Source organism: Branchiostoma belcheri, unplaced genomic scaffold (assembly GCF_001625305.1).
Source record: "Branchiostoma belcheri isolate BF01 breed outbred unplaced genomic scaffold, Haploidv18h27 scaffold105, whole genome shotgun sequence".
NCBI lineage: Eukaryota > Metazoa > Chordata > Leptocardii > Amphioxiformes > Branchiostomatidae > Branchiostoma > Branchiostoma belcheri.
In genome coordinates, this window is record NW_017802436.1 from 757,145 (window position 1) to 780,348 (window position 23,204).

General features: G+C 42.3%; 4 protein-coding genes across 4 annotated transcripts in view; all 4 read right to left on the bottom strand.

Annotated features, from left to right (window-relative positions):
* The window catches only part of LOC109477594 (insulin-like peptide), an 11,666-nt gene extending 6,232 nt beyond the window's left edge, over positions 1 to 5,434 (bottom strand). The window contains exon 1 of the mRNA XM_019778935.1: positions 5,250 to 5,434. The gene's annotated coding sequence lies outside the window, so the exon portion shown is untranslated. The remainder of the gene's footprint in view (positions 1 to 5,249) is intronic.
* Positions 5,435 to 10,573: 5,139 nt separating this feature from the next.
* On the bottom strand, positions 10,574 to 15,715 carry LOC109477309 (zinc finger C3H1 domain-containing protein-like). Its single transcript, XM_019778445.1, has 11 exons — positions 15,707 to 15,715; positions 15,327 to 15,404; positions 14,839 to 14,939; positions 14,387 to 14,497; positions 13,886 to 13,990; positions 13,529 to 13,691; positions 12,947 to 13,047; positions 12,309 to 12,410; positions 11,763 to 11,802; positions 11,284 to 11,346; positions 10,574 to 10,714 (listed from the first exon to the last, which is right to left on the bottom strand). Exons 1-11 carry the CDS (start codon positions 15,713 to 15,715, stop codon positions 10,574 to 10,576), a joined length of 1,014 nt encoding a protein of 337 aa, XP_019634004.1.
* A 100-nt stretch (positions 15,716 to 15,815) lies between these two features.
* Positions 15,816 to 19,712, bottom strand: LOC109477312 (zinc finger C3H1 domain-containing protein-like). The gene is made up of 7 exons (XM_019778461.1): positions 19,538 to 19,712; positions 18,939 to 19,101; positions 18,400 to 18,586; positions 17,670 to 17,879; positions 16,939 to 17,182; positions 16,417 to 16,522; positions 15,816 to 15,927 (listed from the first exon to the last, which is right to left on the bottom strand). Exons 1-7 carry the CDS (start codon positions 19,710 to 19,712, stop codon positions 15,840 to 15,842), a joined length of 1,173 nt encoding a protein of 390 aa, XP_019634020.1. The 3' UTR covers positions 15,816 to 15,839.
* LOC109477313 (zinc finger C3H1 domain-containing protein-like) overlaps positions 19,544 to 23,204 on the bottom strand; it is a 13,844-nt gene continuing 10,183 nt past the window's right edge. The window contains exons 17-22 of the mRNA XM_019778476.1: positions 22,631 to 22,776; positions 21,623 to 22,337; positions 21,261 to 21,376; positions 20,949 to 21,080; positions 19,984 to 20,182; positions 19,544 to 19,753 (exon numbers count right to left, since the gene is read on the bottom strand). Coding sequence (XP_019634035.1) covers positions 19,984 to 20,182; positions 20,949 to 21,080; positions 21,261 to 21,376; positions 21,623 to 22,337; positions 22,631 to 22,776 — 1,308 coding nt within the window. The 3' untranslated portion in view covers positions 19,544 to 19,753. The remainder of the gene's footprint in view (positions 19,754 to 19,983; positions 20,183 to 20,948; positions 21,081 to 21,260; positions 21,377 to 21,622; positions 22,338 to 22,630; positions 22,777 to 23,204) is intronic.

Below are 23,204 nucleotides of genomic sequence, written 5' to 3' on the forward strand. Positions count from 1 at the left end.
GATGTTCCCGCTGAATCAGGACCACGTACAAACATAACAAAAGCAACTTTTTCTTATTTGCAAAACTTTTTTTATTTGCCCGCTTGCATCAGTTTTTGGGGTTCCCAGAGGATGCCATCCATATAATCAAATCAACATGGCCTTAGGAAAAAAGACAAGATAAGCCTTATCCTCGCACATCCCTCTGCGGGAGCTTCAAACCCTGCCGTCAGACGCTTCTCGTTTATCCTTGGCAAAAATAGACCCCAGATAAAAGGCGCCGGGGGCCGACTTGGCCGGGTGGCGGAGGGAGGGTCGGTGTTTCTCCACGGTCTGGTGCGGGGGTCGAGACCTTGGCGCGCGCCTGTCTGATTCTGAAGACGCGAGCGGCCGCGGGAAATCTGTTTAAGTTGTTCTACATGCACTTGGCGTACGTCTTGAGAGAGCCTGTAGTATTGTATCCAGAACCGTGCCTGTTAAGTTCTATGTCTGAATGCAGAAACCACCTCATAAAGGCTTCATTCGGTGGTTATAGCAGCTGACAAGGCTTTATCACACCATATTCACCTCGGGGCGGGGCATTAACCCTTAAGTAAAAAATAAATTTTTATTGTTTAAAATTTTGGTTGCCATTTCTGAAGTTGACCGTACGGTCCAGTTCAACACGCTATTTGAAACAGTAACGTTAACTAACGCTTAGTTTAATGATTCCTCATATATCATAGTGTGTTTACTGTCTAAGTTAACTGAACAAAGAGAGCTAGGGTCATAAATTCGACTTTATGGCCCTTTCGTTAAATTGGGGATTAAGCTGACAACATGATTTACAAGTCTTCTCGTAAACAATGTCTGGTTTCGAAAAACTGAGCTGCCAAGGTCTTGACAAAAATCTGTCTTGGTCTTCGATTTGGCAAACGTCTTGAAGGATGAGGGCCGGCTTTCTTGAAGAAAGTACAAGAAGAACACTTGATTTATGTCTTCGAGTTAAAATGTCGTCTGGTTTTCTAGACGTAAACAGTCAAGGTCACATCAACAGATCTGTCTTGGCTCTTTTCTTGGCGATCGTCTTGGAAGAGTAAGGAAGACTTTAAAGGGAAGATTATGTAACTTTGGGCTTGTACCTTTGGATCTTGTGATCTTGTGGCAAGGTTGTCTGGTTTTAAGAAACTCAGGAGCCAAGGTCATGTTCGAAAATTTATCTTGTCCTACTTTTGGCTAACGTTTCAAAAACAAGGTCGGGGCCACTGCTTAGTTTCAAGAAAACAACCTAGAATTGACTACCACTTGTACTATCTGTAACCCCAATTGTACTTCTTGGACACTATTTTACAGACCATGCCTCCATTTCTTCTTTAATGTTATCCTCCTATCAGTTTTTTTTTTTTTAGAAATATCAGTTAAAGAAATTTCCGATTTGCCCTATTCAAATGTTTTAAAAACAGTATTCCGATAATTCCACCTTTCCATGTAACTTAAGAAATACGATCTTCTAACATCTACCAGTCTTCTGGAGGTGGCTGGGAAAAGCAGAAATTGACAAAAAAGATGCCGGGGGAATTGGTCCGCCAGAAAGTACATTTTGTTGGTAGTGTACCAACTCCCCTGGTATATTATCTCTCTATTTTGTCAATTTTTACTCTTTTCAGCCGCCCCCAGAAGCCTGGTAGAGGCTAAAAACGCCCGGCAAAGAGCCTGCTTCCCAGGCTAACACCTGCCGCGGCACAACACAAGACCGGCCGCATTCTTGTCTTAAGGTCAACGCCTTGGACATGTTGGAGGGAGCGTCTTATCTCAACCTCCTTCAAGTGGTCCTTATAGCTGCCAAGACACAAGACCCGGGGGAGATGTGATTCAAGGGGCAAGAGATTGGGTTTTGGGGATTTTTGGCGTGTTTTTAGGCTTTTTATCGGGGTTCTTTTTTTTGCACTGGAACTTTTGTTGGGTGAAAAAAACCCATTGCAAAAAAGAAACCGAGATAGAAAAGCCTAAAACACACCAAAAATACCCCCAAACCTCTGCTTGGAGAGTAAAGAAAACCCACAGGCCTGAAAAAAATGTGGTATTTCTGGTTTCCCGACCTAGCAAAACCCTACCGTTAAGGTGTTCAAAAACTCGTATTTTCCAAGAACTATCGTGGAACTGGTTGCCATCAAGCACAGTTGGGGTATCTAGAAAGCTTTAAACAACTCCTGCAATTAAATGTGCAAAGATTGGGTGTAACAGGTCGTTCAGTGTGATATAGCTAGCTACCGCCTCGCCGCGTGCCTGCGAAGATGGGGCTAGTGTTACGCCGAAAAAGCCACTATGTTACGCGAGGACCAACCTTTGTGAACCCAAACTTCCGTCTGATAAAGTTTACAAAGTTTCAACCTTGTCAGACCAAGGAGCCTTGGTCAGACCCAGACTCACAACTTGAGACGACCTAAAAAGAGAAAGTGAGTCTCAAGTGTCCAGGTCTCTGACCGCCAAGACGCAGAACCAGTCCTTAGATATGTCTTAAGGAGCAAATCTTAACCCTTGTGTACGAAACGTTTCCGGTCTGAGATTAAGCTTCAAGAAAAGTTGGCAGACCTACATCTCAAGACGGTAAATATGGGAAAGTCTCAAGTGGCATAATCGCCAAGGAACTGAACCCGAGTAGATATCCCTCGAGGAGGTACAAGGACCCTTGTGTGTGCGTAGAACTTCCGTTTGATAAAGTTAAATCTTCAGGCTTGAACCTTGAGTTGGGAGGTCTGAACCCGCAGCTTGCAATTGAGACAGAAGCTGTGGCGATACCTGTCAACTCAAGAAGCATGTCTGGACCTAAACCTTGTTTATGTAATGATTTCCCTTTGATAAAGGTTTGAGCACAAAGTTTAAACCTCATAACTGTTAGCAGGCCACATCATGAGACGGCAAAGGTGAGAGACGTGCTATCAGAGCCGGTATGTTATCAGCTTCAAGTGTAGCAGCGATCCTTAAAGATCTAAAAATAGCCTCACCTCAGACATATGGGACTAACCCTTTCGTAACATATCGGGCGATAAGACTGAGAAGTGGGCTATTTATTCCCGAGGGTGTATACAGTGACGGCAGGAGAAATTGTTGTGAAAACACTTTAAGATGTTTCATGTCTTGGAGGCTGTCTGAGACGTCTTGGATTAAGTCTGGGCGGGAGATGTCAACGTCTTGACAGAAGTAGAGTGAAGAAAAATACACGAAAGTTCGACTCCCTGCTTCAAAATACGCAAAGAGCACTGCTACGTGGTTTTATTTTCAGAGCATGTGCCACTGTAGCTCCCAGCACTTGGCAGAAGACTGCTAATTGTAAATCGTCATTGGAAAAACGGGTCAGAAGCAGAAGGAAGACTAGAGACTACAGGGCTGCATTTCTTAATTTGAACTTTTACGCCGAGGCTAACTAGTTACTAACTTACTACATACTTAAAAGTATACTTAAAAGTTACTAACTTACTACATACTTAAAAGTATGTAGAAAGTTAGTAACTAAGCTAACTAGTTACTAACTAGTTACTAACTTACTACATACTTAAAAGTATGTAGTAAGTTAGTAACTAATAAACTATATTCAGAGACGTCGAGAAAGAAGTACGCAAACATCTTGAACAATAACGTTGTTGCCAAAACAAGGCGCTCCGATTTTACGCCGAAGGAGGTCAGGCTAGGCCAGATGGCACCATGTCAAGTCGCTCGCCCTGCCACTTGTAGGAATGTTCTGGAAGTCTCAGAAGACGTCTCAGGATCGGGAAACATCTCAAGAAGTCGGAAGCAGGATTCCGCAAGACGAAAGGACCCAGACAGACGAACGTCTTCGGGTCAGGAGTTCAAGCGAGTCGCTAGGGTGTTTTCTCCTGTCGTTTAGAATGTTCTGTTCTATTCTGTGTAATTCTATTCTGTTCTATTCTATTCTATTCTATTCTATTCTATTCTATTCTATTCTATTCTATTCTACTCTATTCTACTCTGTTCTCTATTCTATTCTATTTTACTTAAAGTGGTGATGCCCCAACTGTGCTTGATGGCAACGAGATTTGTGACAATAAACCATAATGATAATGATGATGATAGTTCTTGGAAAATACGAGTTTTTGAACACCCCAATTCCTGGTTGATTTTTATTGACTATATTTGAAGGCATGACTGTAGTTCGGAACTTCCAGGTGCAGTTTTGTGAGTTCCATGAACCCGCACCAGACCTCGGTTCGCCCCTGACTCCTGACCCGTACCTACCCACAGCTGAGCTTGCATCAGGCGGACACGTGCGCAAGGTTTTCATGGCGCTGATACGGGAGGTTGTTTACGCGTTAAAGGCATCCAGTGCAGTTTTTAGGGCTTTGAAACCCGATTTTTCAAAGCCAATATTCTAGTCATTTATCTACATTGTCAGTATGAAATGCTGACTCAAATGTGCTAATATGAAGCAGTATGTTTCAATATCACAAAAATGCCTTATATTTAAAATATTTCCAGATTTGCTGCTCTGAAATCGCATTGGATGCCTTTAAAGGCACCCAAAACGATTCCAGGACAGCAAAACAGGATTTTTTTAAGGTTTTTAAACCAGAGCGAACCTACGTATTGAATAAAAAGATGATAACCTCTCGTTTCGCACAGATTCTAAGAAAGACGCCTTACCCAAAGTTACAAAACAACAGAGACAGAATGTAAGAAAGGAAACACGACGTTAAACTTCCTTTCTGAGAACAACGGATGTTGTGGCATGAAAGAAAAACAAAGAAATCATTTTCCACATATGGACTCAATACTGAGGGGCATCGCACAGGGCATGCGGTTAGGAAAAACAGTATATAGCACTTTCTGCGAAAAACACATTGAAGCATCAAAGACACAAAAGGATGCAAATTATTGAGTCAATAAGTCACATATGGAGCCAATAAGCTAGGATAGGAAAACAAGGCAGCTAGCCCATATCGTCTGATTATTTTCCTATTGTTCACACATTCAACGAAGATAGTGCAACGCACAAAGTAGTAACGCCAGCCTCAAGAATATACTAGTATTATTGTAATGACCACATTGTCATTGTTGCCATACCTTGTACCCTGTACAACTGTTAATGAAGATTATTCAAAAAGCAGTTACTCAAGCAACTGGACATGATTTAGGAAACGGTCAGGCGTTTCAGCCCGGTAGCATCCACTACCTCTCATCAGTGTCACTGCTTGAGTAACTGCTTTTTGGCGTATCTTATTTATTACCTGGATGTCTAACCTTCACCAACGAATAAAGATAATTCCTTCATTTACCTTATAAGTCGCCGTACGGTGTTGGAGATCGCCGTTACCCAGCTACGGGGACTGACCGGGCCGCTGACTGGGATGTCTCGGGGGCAGGTCTACTCACACACCGCCGGACCTGAGCGCGCGTTGCGGTAAGAAGACCGAGACCGAGGAGACAACTCCCCGGACGGACCCTCAGACCTTATACCTGTCTGCCTCTGACGTCACGCTGACGTCACACGTGGCGACACCGGCCGCCGACCAATGGGAGGGCGCGTTGGGGTGCCGTGCGTTTGTCTCTGATTGAAGGAAACAGGTCTTTAGTAGGTTTTCTTGTAAACAAGTTCCCGAGCCGGGTACGGCGTGAAGGGCCATGAAGGATGGGTCCCCACGAGGTCACCGGCACGATAGCCGAGCAATCAGGCTTCTCCGCGGGCCCATTGTGGGGTTCAGTGTGCTCGACTCGGAGCCAAGAGGTCCCGGGTTCGATTCCTGACATACCACCGATCTCATGCCCTTGGGAAAGGCACTTAACACGACTTTCCTCACCTTCACTCAAGTGAGAATGAGTATTGTCCTGTCCTGTATTTGTCCTCTGCGTTGGTGGCGGCATAAAATAAGTTGATATAACTTGAGTTACGTCGATGAAGGTTAGACATCCAGGCAATACGATACGCCAAAAAGCAGTTACTCAAGCAACTGGATATGATTTTGAAAACGTTTTCAAAATCATATCCAGTTGCTTGAGTAATTACTTGAGTAACTTAGGTTGAGGTCAGACTGTACTCGGAAAGCTCCAGATTCTTATCATTGTCCGGCCTGGATCCCTGAGAAACGCGGCGGAAGGTTAACGTTTGTTCAAGGCTCGAGATTAACAGTGGCAAGATAAGACTCCGTAAACACTAAATTTCTTAGAAAATCGGCACTGGTCCGAGTTGGACCCCCTAGAAATGTGGTGGAAAGGTTTGGCAGCTTCAGACATCAGGCCGAAGGCCCGCGATTTTCTAAGAAATTTCATGTTTACGGAGTCTAATGTGGTGGAAAGGTTTGGCAGCTTCAGACATCAGGCCGAAGGCCCGCGATTTTCTAAGAAATTTCATGTTTACGGAGTCTAATGTGGTGGAAAGGTTTGGCACGTCAAGATACGCCAAAAAAAAACCAGTTACTCAAGCAACTGGACATGACTTTCCGAAATCATATCCAGTTGCTTGAGTAACTGTTTTTTGTTGCGAAAGGTTTGACAGCTCGGACAGACACGGAAGGTTCGAGATTTTCTAAGAAATTTCATGTTTACGGAGTCTTATCTTGACGCTGGTCCGAACTGGCCCCCCAAGAATCAAGGCGGAAGGTCTGTCAGCTGTCTTGAGAAGTTGCTGACATGACACTTGAGAAATGGCGACTTGCCAGTTTATGTTTTCTTACTTGTTCTGGTCCGACGACAGGCATATCTCTTCTTGTCTTGCATGCCCATCGGAAGACCCCCCCCCCCAATATCCACCTTTTATGAATATCAAAGATTTTTCTTTAAAAGATGGACTGATTTGTATCACCAGCGGGGCCTAAGCGGAGGCTAAGATTTTAGTAGCCTGGATGCCAGACCCATAGCACACTAGTACTGGGCCCAAACTAATATGGCCCTAATATCCCCTGCACACTGGATATTACCTTGGGCCCAGTGTGCAGCCAGGCTAAGATTTTGGGTGCATCAAAGTCAGACAAGAAACATACTATGGTGGCCTTCCATACCGAAATCTGCTCATCCGAGTGGCCAATACTTAGTCTCCACCAGACTCCTTTTGCAGGCTGAATAAATCGTAGAAATCTACCTAAAAAGGAAAATGGGGCTTCTCTGGCCAGTTATATCCCCTTTTCAGGCCTATTTCAACGATTTATTCAGCCTGCAAAGGAGTCTGGTGGAGACTAAATACTGACTGCTTACAGCTGACAGGTGGTTTCTAGTCAAGGCCGGTCCAAGATTACGTGACTACGACTTGTCTTATTTGGCGGAGTCTAAGATTCTGGGGTGCACAAATGTCAGACATGGAACGTGTCGGCCTTCCGTCCCTACAGCTGCTCCAAGTATAGTCCCTGGGGCCTACACTGACTACCTACAGGTGTCAGGTGTGTTTTTTTTTCGAGACAAACCAAGATTGTAGCTGTGGCCTAAAAGATCCCAAAACTGAGATACAGCCGGCGGCTTCAGATTAAGAACGTAGCGTGGCCCTTTTTGTTCTTAAACGCCGCGTCGCGTGCCTGCGAAGCTGGTGTGTTATGCCGAAGGGCGGTTACACCGGCTAAACAGATACAGAAGCTGGTGTGTTACGCCGAAGGGCGGCTATACCGGCTGTACAGAAGCTGGTGTGTTACACCGAAGGGCGGTTATATCGGCTATACAGATACAGAAGCTGGTGTGTTACGCCGAAGGGCGGTTATATCGGCTATACAGATACAGAAGCTGGTGTGTTACAACGAAGGGCAGTTATACCGGCTATACAGATACAGAAGCTGGTGTGTTACTCCGAAGGGCGGTTATACCGGTTATACAGAAACAGAAGCTGGTGTGTTACGCTGAAGGGCGGTTATACCGGCTACACAGATACAGAAGCTGATGTGTTACGCCGAAGGGCGGTTATACCAGCTATACAGATACAGAAGCTGGTGTGTTACACCGAAGGACGGTTATACCCGGCTATACAGATACAGAAGCTGGTGTGTTACGCCAAAGGGTGGTTATACCGGCTATTCAGATACAGAAGCTGATGTGTTACGCCGAGGGACGGTTATACCGGCTATACCGATGCGTTATTGACAAATTCCTCTCGTAGCTGAACGCCAGACTGCCCAAAAGTCAAAACGGAACGTCCGGTACTTGGACGCTTACGTGCCGGATGTCATCAACATTGAAATGGCACTTCGAGATTTTCTTAAGTGTGATCTTAAAGCCCAACACGCGTGCCGGAAGAGAGGGAAGTGTGGCGGCCGTGAATTTGCCCCGATATTTTTACCCTCGCCTTTGGACTTGAGCTGAGCCGACTGTCGATGTTGTTTTCGTCCGCCACATTCCGTACCACCATCTGCTTTGCGTTACCGACATCGGGGCTTGGCGTACACTTGAGGGCAGGAGCCAGAAATACTAGCCTGGCATCCAGTCTAATCGTGGTTGGGGCATGTTAGTTGGGGCAGGCTGTGTCTTCGGGACTGTAATAGCTTCCCTCCGCCCAGTACCAACTACCCTGTTAGCCGTTTTCCTTCGGCAGCCAAGAGCCCTTCGCCCGCCTGTCTAAATTACCGCTACGGGGGGAGTTGAGCCCGAAGGGAATTTGGCTGGCCCTTGAACTCCACTCACTCAATCGCTCACTCACTCACTCACATAAACACACTCACTGTCACTCAAGCACGCACGCACTCTCTCTCACTCACACATCTTAAAATATAAGGTTTTTCATAAATTTATAGTGATAGATAACACTACCTGTAGTTTTCTGGGAAATGCCACACAAAAACAACAGACAAAATGACTTTCTGTATCTGAAATCTTCATTGAGTACAAAGATGTATCATAACAAATTAATATACTGTGAACCTTCCTATACCTTAACTAAAGCCTGCCTTACTTTGATACTTGGCACTATGGTACTCTGTTTAACTATATAGCACTGAGCCCCGAAAATCTTTTGCTTCAGCACAATACATTATACTTTACAAGAAAATAATAACCTATAGTATAAGCCTTGACTTGACTTACAATTTTTTACCAGCAAGCTTTGGAACATAGCAATTATGCAAAACTATCTGAACTTTCATTAGAGATATCAATATTATATTCATGTATCAATGCTAAATCTATCTATTGATACTGTGTTCTTGATCTCATTGTATCATAAACTTTCTCCTCAAAACTACACATTTGTTGAAACAGAATTTTCCACAGTTGCAAATTTCACTGCTTTTATATAAGCTAACAGAAAATGAAAACGCAACAGAAAACAGAACAAAAAAATACATAAGTCATGCTTCTTGCCTATCAAAAATAATATTTCTCTGCCACTTAAATCATATTCTTGTCTTTCTAAGATGTTCAGCATCTTCTCGTGGTCTTGGCAGCTTTTTAAGACTCCTTAAGTGCAGTTTCTTGTAGGCCCTTTCTTGAGGCAGGCTCCTCAGAAGGGGTGAACCCTTCTTAAAGACCGAGACCAGTCTAAGGACAGACTGTCACTTGACGAGCGGCGGATCGCGATTCACGTAACGAGTCCCGTATACTGTGTCCGTACAATGGACCGCTGGAAAATCTAACTTCAACATGATGTTATTCACATATGTACATTACTGTGATGCACATTTTTGATACATTGTAACTTTTCTAACCTAGATCCCAGCCATCCCAACTTAGCTAGCACCCAGGCTAGCCTCTACCAGGCTTCAGAGGAGGCTGGAAAAAGTAGAAATTGGCCAAATAGACAAATGAGATGCCAGAAGAGTTGGTTCACTAAAGAAGCACAGTTCAGAATGGCAAACTATACTCCTTTAGCAAACTAACTCCCCTGGCATGTTATCTGTCTATTTGGCCAATTTCTACTCTTTCTAGCCACCTCCTGAAGCCTGGTAGAGGTTATAACCAAGGTATGACTATGACGAAACTTCATGTCAGACATACCATGTGAATCAATGTTTTCCATATAAAGTATTTAAGTTCAAAACCAATGCTGTAAACTATACAATAACAATAAAGATGTTGACTAGCTCTTTTTCTACATATTGCATATATCATGTAGATACCGTAGGAAGACAGAAATATCACTAAAACTTGCATTGGTGCAAAAGGTCTTTAAGGTTCACTGAAAATGTTGTGATAATAACTAAGTATATGTACTGCAACAACATTAGTGATACATGTATACATGTACATGCCAATTAATGGCTACTGCAATTGAAGGTATTTCACAACAAAATGACTGAAAATACTGCAATTTGGCAAGCCTTTAATTCTAGCAAAATGCCATTATCAAAGACTACATTGTTTTCAAAGACTACATTGTAACTACCAGTGTACGTCATCATAATTATACTTCCATTGACTGGGATGAATTCTAGCTATTTAGAAAAAAAATGCAAAATTTGCCAAAATTAAAAACTTGCCAAATTCTCCCGACCTCGTCTCCAGGGTAACGGATTTGATTGACAGCAGCAATGCATGCTGGGACCAACTACAGCACTGATATGGGGAAACAGCACCCATACTCACGTGACCTCAGCTGACCCTGCCGTGACCTCAGCTGACCCCATGACCCGAGCTGACTCTGTGACCTGAGTCGACCCCGTGACCTGAGCTGACCTTTCTGACACACAGGGACTCACGACTTGGAAGACGCGGTGGAAGACTTAAAGATGGTGGCCAGATACTCCTCAATGTTGACTCCATTTTGGCGACAGCGACTGACGATTGCGTTTACTCTTTCCTCCTTCCCACCGTAGACGGCCTCGAAAAGGATATACTGTGGTGGAAAAGGCGTGTAGAGAAAAAAAATTAACAAAAAATCCACAGTTCATAACCATGATTTTATAGGATAACTTTACAAAAACAACCCTCGATAAGGATATGCTGTGGTGGGAAAGGCGTGTGGAAAAAAAGAAGCAACAAAAAATCCACACGTCACTGACGAAAGCTAGTGGATACTAGCTGAAACGTCTGACCATTTCCAAAATCATATCCAGTTGCTTGTGTAACTGCTTTTTGGTGTATCTTATTACCTGGATCTCTAACCTTCATCGACAAAAAATCCACAGCTCGTAACAACAATTTTATAGGATAAGTTTACAGAAACAACAATGATCATGGACATGGTATAATTATTGCTAAATTCAATCTCAAGTGAATACAACATTCTACTCTTTAATTTTGCCATTATTCTTAAATAACAATCAACAAAGAATTCCTGAACTTTATATTCAGAATGTAGTTTGTAAATACCTGTACCTGTAGTACTATAACTGCTGGTTAGAGTTATTGACCTAAGTTATCATCATTAACCAAGTTAAGAGATGTGATGGGAGTTAAGTTTACGTCTTTCCAGAGTGTTGCATGATGGGGCAGCAGCCTGGTTGCCTGCTTGTAGAGTCTGGACACCTGGAAATGGTATAGAAAGGAAACAGTCGAACAGAGTGACAAGAAAACAACCCACAGAATCAAGATTTCATCTGTGTTGAAGAAAAAAAAAATTATATGTGTGTGTGTGTGCATGAAAGTTCATCTGTGTTGGTACAAGTCATTATGAAATAAAGACTAAACTTTAACTGCCAACACTACAATGAATTGGGACTTACTCCAAATTTTCGGTTCACTCCGTCAACCTTGTTCACGGAATGGACCCGTCTACTCTTGGAGCGTGACGTCAGAGACACGTGTCAAGGTTGAACAAGGTTGACGGAGGCAGCCAAAATTTGGGTAAGTCCCAATTCATTGTAGTGTTGGCAGTTAGAGTTTAGTCTTTATTTCAGGATAACAATGTATTACATGTATGTGACTAGTCTAACTACACCCACCTTGTTGATGTTACCGTCCAGTAGGTGCAGGTGGACAGCACTGGAAGAGAACAACAGTAGCTCCATGCTTTAGTGGTCAGTAGTATACAGGATCACAAGGCAACAGTTAACAACTGAATAAGATGGTACTAAGACCAGCTAAGACTGTGGTGTTTGTCTGTCAGTATGTTTTCTCAAAGGCGATATTGGGAATAAAAACAACAAGGCTCCCTTTTATGAAATCTAAACAGTAGGAGGTCTCTTAAATCTACAGTACAAATATGTGGCAAGGTGAAGAGAGAAGTTTTGAAGCATTATTTTACAGCTACAGTAAGACAACATACTACAAAAATGTCGCTCTGGACCATTGTTTGAACTTTTGGAGCAATCTGCTTCAACAAAAACAAATTTCACATTAAAAGTTCCAAATAATTTACATTGCAAACAAAAACTTTTCCTGGTCCATAGATGAGACAGCATTCCTCAAATTTCTTAACAGAACAGCTCTTAACTATAAAAGTGAGAGTGTGAAAGAGAAAGTTTTCCCAGGAAACAGGAATACTGTACAGTTGCCAGAGTCCGACAGGGCGTGGCTGTTCCCCGGCAACTGTTGCTAGGAGACTGCGGGCCAGCTGGACATCATCTGTGGCAAACGCATGCTCCACAGCCCTGGAAAACATGGCAATCATGCATTCATTCATTCATATATTCATTCATTCATTCATTCAATGAACTAATCAATCAATCAATCAATCAACCATTCATTTATTTATTTATTCATTCATTCATTCAATCAATCATATGGCAGTGCAGCATCTTCCAGGCAAGGTTTTCAAGGATAAGAAGAAATGTTACGAAACTATATGAAAATTTTTTCGCAGTCTTTTCCAATTTCTGTGTTAGAAATTGATGTAACAGTTCAATCTTGAATCATATTAGGTTTGGCTTAGATTACAGCGCATAGTTAACAGAATCTCCACACACGCACTCTACTATCCACAAGGATGGGATGGCAAATGTTAGTAAGACAACGTTTTTTCAAAGTAGTTAAAGTGAATGTAGATATCAGTACTGTTACAATGTTTGCATATTACATGTACAATGTATGTAAGAGGATTCCAGGAAGAGTAGTGGTGTATTGTCACTAATTGGAGGTTTCTTAAATAAATAAACAAACAAACAAACAAACAATCAATCAAACCCACCTCAAGTTCAGATTCACGTTGTTCGGCATCATGCGTAGGAAGTTCTCGTAGGCAGCCGACCTTTGACCCTTCTCCAGACAGCCCATGAAGAGGTCAACGACCTGCAGAAGACAAGGACTTGAACTCCAAACAATGTGTCTACTGACAAACAGAGCTGGGCTCCTTTAGTACAATCTTACCACATGGCGCAAACAATGTAATAGATACAAACATTTTATTTCACGGCTCTTGGTGGCAAATGTGCTGATGTTGACACATTGGCACACCAAATCCGTAGTGTGTTTTTGGCACACAATTTGACGGACTAGCCAAAAAAGAGGCTTGATGGGCATCACTCCATCGTATAGCGGTGGGGAAGTCGTGTAAAGTGCCTTTGCCAAGGGCACAACGTCAGGGCATGGTGAGTATTGAACCCGGGACCTCTTGGTTCCGAGTCCAACACTCTAACCATCGTGCCGCTGAAAACGTTTGAAAACTTTGGACGGTTGGAAATATCACTAAAATTCATGAAGTTTGTTTCCTTGTCTTTACCCAGTCACTCACTCACTCGCTCATTCATTCATTCTTCCATCCCTTTGTTACCTTGTTGTGGAAGCTGTAGTCCTGCCAGTGGCCCCGCCCGTGTTGCCGAGGGAAACTGGTCGGCATGGAAACAAGGCAGCGATTGGTCAGCTCTCTCAGGGTCTTGGTGGCGTCCATCTTGTTCTGGCTGGACTGTAACCTTGACAGGTGGTGTTTCAAGTATCTGGAAGCATGAAAATGAGTCCCATGAACACTAGTGATTTATCTATCTTAAAATTAAATTGTTCTCTTGAAAGTGCTATTGAAGTTATTGAAAATGACAATCTAGATGAGAAAATTTCAATTATTTATATTAATTTGGCACAAAAATCTTACATAATAATGCTTTGAGATTTGCAGCATTTCCACCATACTTACTGTATCCAGACAGTCTGTACTTCTCTGGTGGAGGTAAGGCTACAGATGGCAGATTCAAAAACCTCAGCTGAGCCCACACTGTCACCTTGCAAGTCCAGCAGCAAACTGGACAGTAAAAACAAACAAGAAAAGTTCCAGGTAAGGAGAGAGATAAGTAATCATGAAAGAAGGGGTGATGTGTTCAACGTCAATTTTGTTGCACACAATACATTGTATGTAGTATATAAAAATACACTTAACTCTCATTGACAAAAGATACGTGAACACTGAAGGCCAGTCTTTTTTCACAACAGTAAAATCTGCAATATGGTAAAAATGCTGTGCATTCTCACTATATTGCATTGGACATTCAGTACTACATGTATATTGCACTTAAATAAATTTGCACATATACGTACAATTGTGTAATGGTTTACATATAGTTACAGACATTCAGAAAAGATATTTCTTATCAATACCCATAAATGAATTTTTGAGGGTACGTGAGGATCCTAGCCCCACCTGTAGTTAAGGTAGAGATGGAGCTGCTCCCCCCTCACAGTAGAATGGTCCACCCCATCAGTATAAGGTGGTGGTGTGTAGCCCAGTGGTAGGGTCTGACCAAGCAGCGTGCTGTTAGGACAAGGAAGTGAGAAAACATCTTAAACTCACAACAACTTCTTCAACATAAGTCTGGGCTGAGTACAACCTAGCAAAAGGGCTTGGTGCATGGACAGGGAAGTTAGAAAACATTTGAATTTTTTTCCTAGCATTTTACATGACAACATATTTGAATGATATACATATTGTACACAAAGAATAGTATAGACACTACTATGACATGAACACAGAGTAGAGCTCAAGATTGGTTATACAATCATGTAATTTTTAAACTATAATTTTCTTTGGTAATCATGAGACTGCATTTTTCCAGCTTGCCAAATTTGCAAGAGGCTAATATTTTCATGCATTACCTGTAGAGTCTTTGTGGTGTGTGTTCCTCAGACGAGTCTTCTACATTGAAGAAGGCTTCCACAAAGTTTGCCAGAGATCCTAGAGCACTGTCATTGTCACCCTGAAAAACACACAGAAAACAATATTTATCAGACTGAAGAAAACATGCTTTGTTGGGTCTGAATCTGAGAGAATACTAGTAGTTAAAATAAAGATTACTGACTAGTAAAAGAATCAATGTATAACAGAACAAGAAGAAATGCATGTTTTCCTTCGTACATTGTATATGGTCTGCTCTGTTAACTCTTTCTCCAACACATTCATATATATTCTATGTTCAGACAGGAATCTAAATCCCTCCTGCTATAAAATTGCAACATGATGTAACCGAAAACTAGTTACCGTGGTGACAGACGGCCTGGTTCAGGTCATTAACCTTAGTTGTTTGGAGAAGAAAAAGAAGAAACAGGGCAAAACTATATGTTTAAGAAAAGATAATTGCACACACCTGAGCGAGGAGACACTTTGCAAGGGCAAGATGTACTTCTGCACTCTGTGGATGTCTGGAAGCAGCTTCTTGGAGAACCTGAAATAAAGGTCAAGACGTTATTCCTGGCAATTATAATTCAAGGCATCTGTATCTGTACAGCCTGTATAACCGCCCCACGGTGTAACACACCAGCTTTGCAGGCAAGTGGCACAGAGGCAGCTGGCTAACACAAAACGACTTGTTACTACAATTTGTAGCCTTTGCACATCTAACTCTAAACTAAAGCTTTCTAATGATACTGCCCCTACTGTACTTGGTTACACCGAGTTCCACTCTAAGACAGTTCTAGGTAACTGAAAAAAAGAGAATACATGTACTGACATTGAGCGTGTCCTGACTGGTCCCATGGTTTGCTTCCACCTCAGCTAACAGCAGATACAGGGGAACAGAACCTGGACAGGCCTTCAGCAGTCTCTTACACACACCTCGCGCTGAACCAACCCTGTACGGGTACAACAACAGTTACAACAGTTAGAACAACAACAGAGCTGTTACAGCAGACACAGAGCCTGGACAGGCCTTCAGCAGTCTCTTACACACTCCTCGCGCTGAACCAACCCTGGAGGGGTACAACAACAGTTACAACAACAACAACAGAGCTGTTACAGCAGACACAGAACCTGGACAGGCCTTCAGCTGTCTCTTACACACTCCTCGCGCTGAACCAACCCTGCAACAAGAGTCACGATATCAACAACAACAAAGAACCTGATGTGTGTACACATGTATGTTGTGATGGACTAGAGAGGCATTGGTGTGGTGAAGAAGAGACTACAAACAGTTAACATCAAGAAAACATTGGTTTTGAACCATTCTGCTGGCACAACCAAACTGTAGCCAATTGCCAGCTGATCTATTCCTAAACAAGCCCTTAATAATATAGCCATCTGGCTAGTTGGGCTGCCCTGGCTGTACAAATTGTCTTCTTGCAGCCAAACAAATAAATAAACATGGTTGGCAGGCATTAAGCTAGCATTTGGGAGGCCAAATTCTTGACTGTGTGACAGGGGCTTAAGAAGCACCAATGTCCTAAGAAACTCATACTTACTTGTTAGACACCCTCTCCATGAGTACCAGGTTCCTGTACAAAGGTAAGCACACCTGGGTGTTCTCCTGGGCAGCCAGGGTCTTACTGGAACACGCACGCAGGGCATCTGCAAGGGAGAGAACATCAGTGGGGGATTTTAGCTCATTGAAAACCTTAAAGTTAAACCTCTGAGAATGGCAGATGTTTTGTACAGTTTGATAAACAGATGCAGCACACGATGAAATTCCACAGACACTTTTTTAAGCCAATTTTTCCTTTGATAAGTTACATGTACTGGAACAAACTGACTCAAAGGAAGGAAGACACAACAAATGACAGCAACATTTGAAGTTGAATATTGTATTCACTGGAAAGGGAATTTAGCAATAATTATTGTTGTTTTTTATTGACCCTGGAAGATTGTTGCTACAAGTTGTGGGTTTTTTGTTCCTTTTTTCAACACGCCTTTTCCCACAGTATATCCTTTTCGAGGCCATCTATGGTGGGAAAGCACCTTTATGTTGTTTGATTCTTAAACCTTACCTTGGAAGTGTGAGAGGAGACTGTCCCTCGGCGTTGTCACCCCTCTCTCTGAGTTCCAATCCATGAGGAAGGGCTCCTTACACACGAGTCTCCCCGGGTTAGAGTCAGCTGGGTCCCACAGGTGTGTGGGTAATGTGTGGAACTCCTGCAGGTTTATAAAACACAACCAGCACACCACACGGTCCGCAGGGGTCAGGTCAGAGGTCAGGGGGCACGGCGTGTCCTTGGTCTGCTTCAAGGCATCCTGCATGGGGGTTGGAAAAATGTTACAAAATACATTACTACAGATGAGAAAATAATGATTTCCTTCATCAATCAAGGCATATGCATTTGAATTTACAATACACGTTTGTAAAATGTTATTTAGAAAATGGTATTTTCGGGTAACCCCCTCGATAAGCCACTAGCCTTCTTGGGTTGCCCCGCACATTATTTGTAATTGTATATAATTATTAGGTTTACTTATCACATATTATTGTCTTTTTGGTGCAAACTGCAAATAATAAAAAATATAAATTAATAGCATAACAATCTATCAGGTCTGGACCTGGACCTGTACCAGTCCGTAAATAATTTCATCAGGTTGGTAAACGAATGAATAGCAAAGTTCTTTGGTCACAACCATTTATTTTTTACGAACCGACGTTTCGATGACCGTCTGTCATCTGTACCAGTACCTGTACAAGTCCTGATGTTACTTTTAGGTAATCAGCCCTAGACTGGGACCTCACCTGTAGGATCTGTAAAGCTTTACTCCGCCGACCGCTGACCACAGCCAGCTGAGTCCGGTACAGAAGGGTCTCTAGGATGGAGTGAGAATGACTATCTGTCTCTCCGGAGTGACGCTCCTTTTCTCTGGAGTACTCCGGGCTCCTCAGGAAGTCTATGATCTGGCAGCAGACGTTGTCTTTTGCCTCCACGGTGTCTTGTATTGACAGGTACTGTGGAACATACATGGAGACAATGGGGTTATACATTGTGCACATGTACAAATGTAGGTCAGCACTATATTTATTTATTTATTTATTTCAACACCAAAAAAGCAAACCTTGCAGCAGGGATGAGAATCCCTGAATTGAAAGAGTTTGGGTACAGAAAAAAAAAGTTACAATAGGCAAGGCAAGCAATATATACAAACCCTCATGTACACTATAATACATAAGAAAAATGTACGAATGACTATAAAGTACACGTACAGTTACATTGTATGTACAACTGCAGAAATTTGTGCTGTGAATGCTTTGTTTTGAAACTTTGTACCTCCTCTTATATTTTGTTTATATTCATTTCATAATGTAACCCAACACCACAGGATGTTGCTACAGCGCCTAGTTACCATGGTGACAGATGTCTGGTCCAGGTCATTGACTATTTGTTTGGAGAAAAAGAAAAAAGAAACAGAGCAATAACAAAATGTTTTCTTTCTGTGCAGGTAAACATGAAAAGAACCAATTGTTGTACCTTCCACCATATCCTATATGAAGGAGCGAACTCCACAGCCTGTTGGCACATCTCCTGTGTCTCCTCTCTCCCTGATCTGCGGGAGTACAGTTCCAGGTACTGCAGCCAGAGGGCCTCGCTGCACTGGTTTGCCTCCAGGCCTCGGGACAACACGTTCAGTGCCTGGTCCAGACGGGAATTCTCATCACTGCTAGATTAGAGGAAGATAAGTATAATTTTTTTTTTATTTCAACAGGTAATCACAAGACGTGGTGACAGAACACTGAAGTTTTTTCAACTTATATTAATGCCACCACCAACACAGGGGACAATACAATACTCAGTTTCACCTGAGTGAAGTGAGGAAAGTCGTGTTAGTGCCTTTCCCAAGGGCACAAGATCAGCACAAAATTCAACATAAATGCTTAACTTCATATTTGGAAAGATGGAAAAAAAGTATAATTCTACAACAATATACATGCATGCATCCAAGGAATGCCTTTTATTTGCGACCGTATCACATATGAAACACCAAAAGGGGCTTAAGACATCCAACTGACCCCGCTCCAGTCTTGAGGTACTTGTGAGCCAGTCCGATCCACAAGTCTGCGTTCTGAGGTTCCTTCAGGGCAGCTGACTCAAGACTCTCCAGCGTCTCTCCTTCTGGGACAAAGTACCTGAACTCCTGGTCCTCAGAAGGAGGTGTGACTTTTCTTAAGACATCTGTCAGGAAGATAAGAAATAAAACTGTAAGTTATGTTTAATGCAAATTTATGCAAATAATAATTTGTCTGTAGTAAGCACATTCACACCCATGAAGTTATTAGGAGAAAGCACACAAACAATGTATGCAAATTTATGCAAATAAGCATTCAACAGCTACTATATGCAAATAAGCATTCAACAGTTACTGTATGCAAATAAGCATTCAATAGTTACTGTATGCAAATAAGCATTCAATTGGCAAGTACAAACATGCATAATGTACAACAATGTACATGCTATTGAAATTGAAACCCATCCTGCTTTACACTTTACAGTGACAAAAGATTTTCGGGACACCTTTTCCAAACTTTCTATCCTCCTCTTCCTCAGAGACACACACACACACGGACACACACACACACACACTTTACTTCAGCAAAACATTTTTCAGCACCTTTTCCAAACTTTCTGTCCTCCTCTTCCTCAGTCTCCCCTTCCCTCAGTTCCCTGCTGTCTGCCTGTCTGGGTCTCCAGACACGAGGTTGTAAGAAGGTGGTGTGAGGAGGCACGTGTTTGGCGTGCTCGTTCACTTGGCTAACTAGGAGCAGGCACTGGTCGTTTGGGGACATCTTGTCTTTGTTTGGTGTACAGGTCTTCTCTACATAGGCCACTGTACAAAGGGGAGGGTATATGTAAAAATACATTGTAGTTAACTAAGCCATGAAAAGTTGCTTTGAATCAAGGAAGTTTAAAATCATGCGTAACAATCACTGACATCAATTAAAAGTTGTTAAAGGTTTAAGTTAGAGATTCAATTAACAAAGTAGACTGACGTTTTGTTAAGGTTTGTAGATAAAACCGTAGGTGGCAGTATCAGAGCAAATATGATAGATATTATACCTATAGCCTGTTGAGACTGTACAGGGTCTGTATCAGTAACTCCCACCAGAGGTGGATGGTAGGACAGTATAAGTACATACCTATAGCCTGTTGAGACTGTACAGGGTCTGTATCAGTAACTCCCACCAGAGGTGGATGGTAGGATAACAGGTCCTGGTATAACTCATCTCCTGTCAGCATAGTAGACGCAAGGTGCTGCCTGGAGGGACGGAATAGTCAAGTCAAGTCAATTTTATTGCACAACAACTGAAACAGGTACAATGTATGGCAAGATCTTCAGAGGTATATAGCTGATATCTACTCTAATGCCTACAGTAATGCTTATAAGTTCTATAAGTAGTTACTGTTACTTAGTAATTTTTATTGTTCTTGTTAAGCAATTGTTATGTATAATGTTGTTGAATCCTTTGTAACTATTAAGTTGATAATTGTATGTATTCTATTATGTGAAAGGACTCCAGGAAGATTAGTATACACAGCTTGTATAACTAATGGAGATTCCCAATAAACAAACAAACAAACAAACAAACATGTATGTATGGAGACTAAAACTATACTATTTCATAAAGGTGATTATTATGTGACTAGGCCCTAAGGTGTAGATAGACATCAAACATCAAAGGCAGGAAAAAGCTTGTCCCATAGTCATTTTGAGGCTGTAGGGACAGTGGGTTGTTAGTTCACTGTGTCAAGGACACTGTATTAGATGGTGGAGCCCATCCCTCTTTCCCAACTGAAGTCAGGTACCCATTTTAGGGGTGGATTGAGGAAAGTCACGCAACATGCCTTTCCCAAGGGCACATTCAAAGATCAGTAACATGGCAGGATTTCAACCAAGGACTTCTTTGTTCTGCACCAAATGTAACACATGTACATTTGTACTTGCATGGCTCTATCTTTACCTGCACTAAGCTGCACATTCAAGTATTTGGTGTTTCCAGCCCTAAATAAAGAGTAACACTCACCATCTGCAGTCCTGGTCGTTACAGGTGCCGGTTAGCTGAAACCTGCAGACCACCTGGTGCGGGTTGACCTTGTGGCTAAAGGTCGCAGAGGTCAAGGGCAGCTTGGACTTGGTTCTGTAGTAGGGATTGAACCTGAGGGGAGAAAGAGTGATTTTTGGTGTAAATTAGTCACTAATACTGGTAAATTTGGCAGTTATACAAGAACATGTATGCACAACTTACTTTTTCTTACATTTCTGACAAAACTCATTATACAGTTACCATCAATCAGGATCAGAAAATTAATTGATTAATGAATCCATAACTGCTGACCTGTATGACCTGAAGTTGAGCAGACAGCTGCTGTAAGGTCGGAGGGGAAGGGGCAAAAGGTCATCTGACTGGTCGGTGGGGTCAGAGGTCACTGGATCTAACCTCAAGTCTAAGTCCTGGAAATGGTAATAACAAACGTTTTGAATATTGAAAATGAAGTTCAATATTTGAAACAGGATTGAAATAATACAAATAAATCTTATTGTTCAGTCATCCATCTATAAGTATTTTTTTTCTTCTTATTCTTTACCAGAAAAGGAAGTTAAGTAATGTTACATTTTTAACAGCACTTTTACTCCAGAATTTAAAGAAAATTGCTTGTCTACTAGTTACCAATTAAGACGACAGAAGCAGCGACAGACCTTGGAGACTGGTGTTTCTAAGACACTGTACTCCTTGAGACATTGCACATGAGCTCGGATGCACGTGGACGGCAACTTCTTCTCTTTCTCTGTCTGAAGACGTCTTAGCGTCTCCATTCCCTGACCTGCAGGTAATCTCACACTCAACGTCTTCTCCTCAACAGCACTTTCACTTGTAGTGTCTTCTTGAGAACTTTCACTTTCTTGAGGAGTTCTAGCTCTGAGACGTTCGCTGCTTCTTCTCCTATCGGGTGAGAGTAATTGTGGCTTTGTGCTTGGATTTAGCTCCAAAAGTGACTTTCTCCTTTTGCTTTTCTCCTCCGTTCCCTCTTCCTTCGAATTCTCCCCCTCCACACTACTACTTGCCTTTGCACTACCGGAGTAAGAAAGACTTATCTTGTCTTGACTATAGTCTACCACAGGCTGTAAGACATTGGTTGGTTGAAGATTTTCCTTCTCAACCTCCACCTTAGTGACTTCCTTCTCTCCTCGGGGAGCTTTACTCTCCATTGCTTCTTTAAGTTGTCTGATTTTCTCGGCATATTCCCTCTCCAGTTGCTGTAGTCTCTTTTTTTCCTGTACTATAGACTGTGGGCTCAGCTTGGGCTGAGTTTTGGGTTTTTTGTTCCCCTGTTCACCAGAGGGAAGTTTCCTCTTTAGGGTAGCGGTGGTTTCTCCAAGGGTTATGGAAGACGGGGGTTTGCCTGCTGCAATCCTGGAAGAAAATTTTAACTCTTATTCAATTTATTTATAGAAATGTTTAATTTTGAAACATTTTACTTTTGACCAAGATATATTGTGGCCTCTAGGACATCATTAAGTCCAGCTTCTCTGCCTCTTTACATAGTCTAAAAAAAGGCCAGAAACAGGCCACTCAAAAGGAATTAAACTCCTTTGGAGTGGCCTGTTTCCAGTCTAACCTCTGCTGCACATGTACTGTGTAAGTCTGGTACATTTAAACACAGGCATCACTTCTACAACTACTACTACTACTACTAGGAACCTTACCTAGCCTTGTTGAGGCCTTCTACTAGCTGCTTCTGAGCAGCCTGTTTCCGGTCTAGCCTCTGCTGTACTGTGTTAGTCTGGTCCTGCAGCCTTTTCACCAGGGCACGGCTTCCCGACAGTATCTTCTCTGCAGCCTGGAGTTGCTCCTGATAAAAACATTTATAGTAAGTGTAACATTACATATCTTATATATATAAAATATACTGTAATTCACTTTGAGTTCACGGTGGCTAAATTTCACGGCGTGAGAAAAATCAAGGTGTTCACGCACTGATATGTTCACGGTGGCGGCAGGGGAGGTGTGAAGTTTTTTTAATAAAATGTAAAAACAACAGGAAGTAGGCTGTACGAGCGGTTATCGACCGAGGTGTGAAGGAATCATACATATGAACAGGTAGGTCCGCGCATAGAAACTTTTGTTTGGCAATCTAGCGCGCGTCACCGGCGCGTCGGCGGTAGCTTCAATAAAGTTCATAACTTTGTAAGCCGCGCGTGTGCGCTGCTACAAAGAGCTTTAATACTATTCTTATTAAAAATACTAGAGTAGACACCATAGAAGTACGGGCTATAAATT